Consider the following 5,662-nt stretch of genomic DNA (forward strand, 5'->3'; position numbering starts at 1 on the left):
GGGAGCAAACAAGGACAGCAACTGTTAAAGTCTGCAAAAAGATAATATTTAGGGAAGCAGTGTGCACAACTTAACACACAGAAGTGCGTGCCGGGGCTGCAGTTAATCACCGAGGCTCTTTGCAAGCATTCGTGTCTGCGCACGGCATCCCTGGGCTCACCAAGGTTGCTTCGGAAGGTGGTGAAGCAGAGGCGCATGGTGCTTTCTTGTCCTGGTTTCCTCACCGATTTGTACCTTTCTGTGGCGTCAGAAGCGCCCCGTGCCACCGGCAGGACGAGCTGCCTCCCCCACGTCCTGCACCACCGATGCATATTGCCAGTCCCATCCTGCAGCGCTCTTCGGCCTCTTTTCATTCTTCCTTCCAACTTTAAACTATGACTTTGGGGAAACCATCCCCAACATCACCATTTTTCCATTTCTACCTAAACTCAGTGTGGAAAGACTTCTAGCAGTTGGGAAGACCGGTACCTTTAGATGTGTCACCTCAAACTTTGACTCAGCTCTCAGAGACTTCTGACCCCACGTTGTCACCAAGATATCGGGTATGCAACTTATCCACAAGGATTTCCAGACCCAGACTCGCCTCCGAGGTTACCCTGCCCAATCTCAGATCAATACTCCTAAAGTCTGGATTAGCGAGCTGCCGTTCCTCCTCACCGCCTCATGCACCTCCAGGAGCCCCCTCCCGCTCAGCAAAGCTGATGAGCTGGATGAGGCGTCCCTCGGGGCAGGACCTCTAGCAGGAACAGCCTAAGAGAGGCAAAGACACTGCAAAAGCCTTTACGGTTTTCCAAGGTTGCAGTGTAATACAGCAAACAAAACACTGTCATGTGAGAAACCACAAAGAACAATAAGCTCCGTACAGAAAAACGTAGCAAAACAACAGTGGGAGCCCACAACTCCTAACAAACCTCCTAATTTTACCGCATTGCAATACAACTTTTCCTTCTTGCTGCTTAAGACATGGGCAAACTCAGAGTTTGCCGAAATACAGATCTTGCAGCACTTCCCTACCTGTTTCTGAACAGCGTGGCTTTAAACATCGCTTTGCTCCAGTACAAATGTCATTTAAAACGTGAACATATCCAAACTGTAGATGCAGTTTCCTATATCGGGTTCAGCATAACAAATTCAGTAACTCACAACCCCCTTTGCTGCAACAACACCGGAAGCAAAACATTTACCACAAGTGTCTCATTAAGCCAAATACCCAAATAAGCTTTATCATATGAGTATCATTTGTCGAATGCAAACCATTACCTCCAATGAATAATGGAAAAATCAACACTGGACCAGATGGCCCTTTTCCAAGCCTAAACGCACCTTGGTACATACCTCAAACAAATACTGCACTTCAGAAATATCTTCCCTGGCAGTAAATTAACAGATTAGCGTGTTTGATTTCCAGCACCATCAAGCTCATCACAAGGTAAAATTTATCCTTTTCAGTTAAAAAGAAAAAAGAACTCTGAACTACAATGTAAAGCTTTCTGTATGCAAAGTAGCAGTTTTCTTTCAGTGTACTTCAGGAACAGAACCCAAGTAGTGGCATTTAATCTATGCTTTACAACACCAAGATGCAATCAAACCTGTTGTAAATTAATTTAGGAAGATCCTTTGAAAGCATTTTGAATTAGCTTGAGATACCGTTCTGGGCACTTTGGACAAAAACCCTTGTGGCTTTCGTAAATTAAGCAACTCTGAATGAAGCAAAAAACCCTGCTAACACCAACTTCTCCAGAGCCTCCAAAATTATTACTCAAAAGCTCCTTGTTAATAAAGCACACAAGCACAGATCTGAAACTAAACAACAGTATTTTTCTGAACAGTCAGCTCTCATAATAATAATCAGCCTCAGAGGAAAGAGCTTACAAGGCAGTAATTAGAGACAGGCCAGAGAAAAGGGCAGGCTTTCAGCCCCTGGCTTTTACGGAGGGACAGCTGAAGGCAGAAATTGCCATCGGCCAGGAGCCGAACCCACACTTTGGGCACAGCAACACGGACACATCCGCGAGGGCCCCCCGAGCCTTTTGGAGGAAGAGGGAAGGGGGCTCCACGCCTGCCCTGGCTGCGTCGGTGTGACGGCTGAGCTGGACGTGACAGGCACATGCAGGTGAGTCAGGGGAAGAAATGCTGTGACATCCACTCACAGCAAATATTGCTCATACCTAGGGTCAGAACATGCCTTTTCTAGGCTAATAATGGAATGGTTTTGCCTGCATTTCTAACGAGACACTCGCAACATGCACATATAGATTATTATCATGTTATACAAAAATTGTCTGGGGCAAAGCACTGCCTTGCTCTAATCCATGTTGGAAATACACTGCCCACAGCGTGCCTGTCCCGGAGAGGCCGGCAGGAGCCAAATGGGCACAGGATCAAGAACTGAGCACCCTGTGCACAACATACAAGGTTGCTTTTTTAAGTAGGTGTGTAATATGTGATCTGAAATTAATGCCCTGACATACAGACACGCATACGCTCGGACCAGGGCCACCCACTGCTCTGGCTCATGCTTGGTCCCAGCAGCATTCAGCAATCTCTCCCACCTCTCCTGGCCGGGCGCAGATCCCCTTTTACCTGTGCCACATTGCATCTCAAAGTCTCCCCAGTTTGTGCCACAGAACAATTTGCAAAATTATTTGACTTGCAGCAAGCAGCTCAGATTTGCTAACCTGCAGTGCCCGACAGAGCAGGTACTGGGGACAGGTCTGTACTCATCTGAACCCAAACACGCATGAAGGAAAAAACGGGGATTCCACACAAAAGCCCTCGCATCACCTCACCTTAGAGCAACCTCTGCCCGTGACCCAGCTGTGTGTGGCAGCTTCTGGCTTTCTCAACAGGCTGCGAATTTCAACACAACATTTCAACATAACAGCCAGTAGTGCTAAATTAAGGGAAACACAGGATTCAAGTTTGTGCTCCCTTTGGTTTTTTTTAGACAGAGAATCATGTTTCAACGAAAAAACTTAAGGTGGCAGAAAGCAAGAGCAAAGCAGAACTATCAGAAATTTCCACCTGCCAGACAGCGCCAAGTAACACAAAGCACCAGGCTTCATGTTCTTTCACCCAATAAATTCTTGATTTTAACTCAAGAAGAGCCTCAAAACAGGTAACCGTGTATGCAGTTCTTGCAACTGTGCAATTTCTGCACACAGGGACATAATTTGTGGTAGGCACCAAACTACAGTTAGCCAATTCATGCTACATGAGAAGGAAATCCAGAGTTACCACTAAATAATAAACTGTTTATAAATATATTTATATACTCTCTATATAGTATTATCTTTTTATAAACACTAAAATAAGTAATAGGGGCAATCTTGGTCTCAAATACCAACACATCATCTTTTTGGTTTCTGATAGCCCTTTGTGCCACTTTTATCAGGTACAGTGAGCACAGAAAAACCGAGTCCTACATCTGCATGGAAAAAGCTCAGTACACCAGAGCAGCAGCTTTCGAGCCATACACTGCAGCTTCCTTGAGTTCTGCAAGTTTGCCCTAAGACAGTCTGCAAGAGGTAGCTACGACAAGCAAAATGAATGCCAGGAAACTCAGATTCAGCATATAAGGGTTCACACTTCCACTGGGGAAAAAATAAGGAGGAGAAGAAATGTTGAGTCAAACAGCAAATGACTAAAAGCCACTGTATTTGTTAGGAGTCTAGATGAGTGTGAATTGCATAAATCAAAAATCTTCTTGTGTGAAGTATTGATTGCTGGCAGACAAATCTCAGCAAAAATGTATTGACCGTTAGCGGACTGATTGCTAGGAAGGGCTCTTCCATTGGCATCAAAGTAGGTTTGACACAGGAATCACAAAATCCGCCAGCATCTGTGGGAACAGACCGGCACACAAGGGGGAGAGGCTCTCTTCAAAATGTTGTCTGGGCTTCCCAGAAAGCAAATTGCTCTTGCCTTGATAGCGCATTGGTGTATTTCTAACAGGTTTCCCATGAAACACACCATGTTTAATACGGAAAACAAACACTCAGCTCCTTACCTGAACCGTCAGGAATGGACCTCACAAACGTAGGAAGCATCTTCACTGCAGCCGTTGGGTTAAAATCTCTGGAGAGGCCGTTCTTCATCTCCCTCCTGAAGCGAGCCATAATGTCTATGAGCGTTTCGTCAGAGAGCCGCATGGCGTAAAGGTATTTATCAATCTGGGGAAAAAGACAAACACCACCACAGAGTGAAAGACTGCCCTGAGGTGCCCGAGCGGGGCTATACCTCTCTTTAATTGCAAGAATAGCATATAGCCCCAGCTTGGCCCCGGGGCTCTCGCCAAGCTGACAACACAGCCACACGCTTCATGCCTTGTCTTTTGACTCAAAATCAAGGAAAATGTGCAGGTCCTAGGACCTACGTGAGCTGAAGCCCACCCCATCCTACTGCCTTCCAAAGGCAAGACCCAGTCCCACATCACTCTGCCTCCTCTTTTCGACACAAAACCGTTCACCACAGCCTCACACCACAATCTCCAGCCCTCGCCCCTCTTCTCAGCTCGCCTGACTGTCGGTGAGCTGAACAGCTGAAGCTAAAAGTCTCTCTTTTGGCACCTTGTGCCAGCTGGGGTGATGTGGGTGTTGCTGCAGTCCACAGAGGTACCTTGTATTTAAAGCCTTTCACTGCGAAGGACTTGCCACAGCGGTTTTGGGGCTACGTCCCAGGCTGAGAAATGACTTCTGTGTAGCAGACCATTTTCCCTATCCCATTCCAAAGCTATCACAGCCAGAGGGTCAGGAGAGGCAGAACTTGGCTGTGGGCAGGTAGCATCTTCCTCCTCAAGATAAAACATCAAATTAAAAGTTGTTGACTTCTCCCTTGTGGCTTCCCAAGACAGGAACTTTCTTTACCTCCCTGGAAAAAGGAGGCGGTTCCAGTTTTCCAATAACATTGCTTTCCATAATATTACACCCATCTTCAGCATCAGGAAGAGCGAGAGATGCTTTGATGCCTCAAAAATACAACTTGGCCTTGGGGGGTTCTTGCTAAACGCACACGTCCCACCTCTTTTACCTCAGCTGCCAGTCTATTCTTGCCTTGTTTCATTATCTGCCTTGGAAATTTGGTTCTGCAAACAGCGCAGACCGAAGCCACACCTTTGGGATCACTTTTGCTTCCAGCTTAGCAGGACCAAGAAAATAAAACCCTGCCCATGTCTTCTGTCCTCAGCAAAACTGGAAAAGCCACCTCGTTTTAAACCCCAGGCCATCTCTGTGCCAAGGCCACCTGTGTCTCCTTTGCTGCTCTGGAAGCCTTGAGAGCAACTCATCTCTCAGCTGGCATTATGTCCTAACAGGACCAATGCCACAATAAAACACCTCATGTGAAACATATGTATGCAAGTGCTCCACGTACTGGGGACTTTGAGACAGGAAGCGATGAATAATGCCATTCGCAAAGGAAATGCAGACAATCAAAACGTAATTAAACCCTAAACTGACCGTAAAACCAGCCCCAATTTAATTGTTCCTGCAGAAAGTACTTCTGTCCCCACGTAGCCAAGGTCTGCACCAAAGATAGCGTATCTCCCCGAGCCAGGCACCCTCCCACCGTGACCAAGCATTTACAGAGCCGAGGGAGGAAGGCATGGATGGACGGTGCTGCTGGGCGCAGTTACCCGCTCTGATCCGGAGCCGCAGGGCTGGGG

The 5,662-nt window shown here is 46.8% G+C and overlaps 1 protein-coding gene across 1 annotated transcript in view; it reads right to left on the reverse strand.

Annotated features, from left to right (window-relative positions):
- Positions 1–4,169, reverse strand: part of HK1 (hexokinase 1) — a 29,327-nt gene extending 25,158 nt beyond the window's left edge. The window contains exon 1 of the mRNA XM_009577904.1: positions 4,010–4,169. Coding sequence (XP_009576199.1) covers positions 4,010–4,151 — 142 coding nt within the window. The 5' untranslated portion in view covers positions 4,152–4,169. The remainder of the gene's footprint in view (positions 1–4,009) is intronic.
- Between the last annotated feature and the right edge of the window lie 1,493 nt (positions 4,170–5,662).

This window comes from Fulmarus glacialis, unplaced genomic scaffold, assembly GCF_000690835.1.
Source record: "Fulmarus glacialis isolate BGI_N327 unplaced genomic scaffold, ASM69083v1 scaffold7190, whole genome shotgun sequence".
Taxonomy (NCBI): Eukaryota; Metazoa; Chordata; class Aves; order Procellariiformes; family Procellariidae; genus Fulmarus; species Fulmarus glacialis.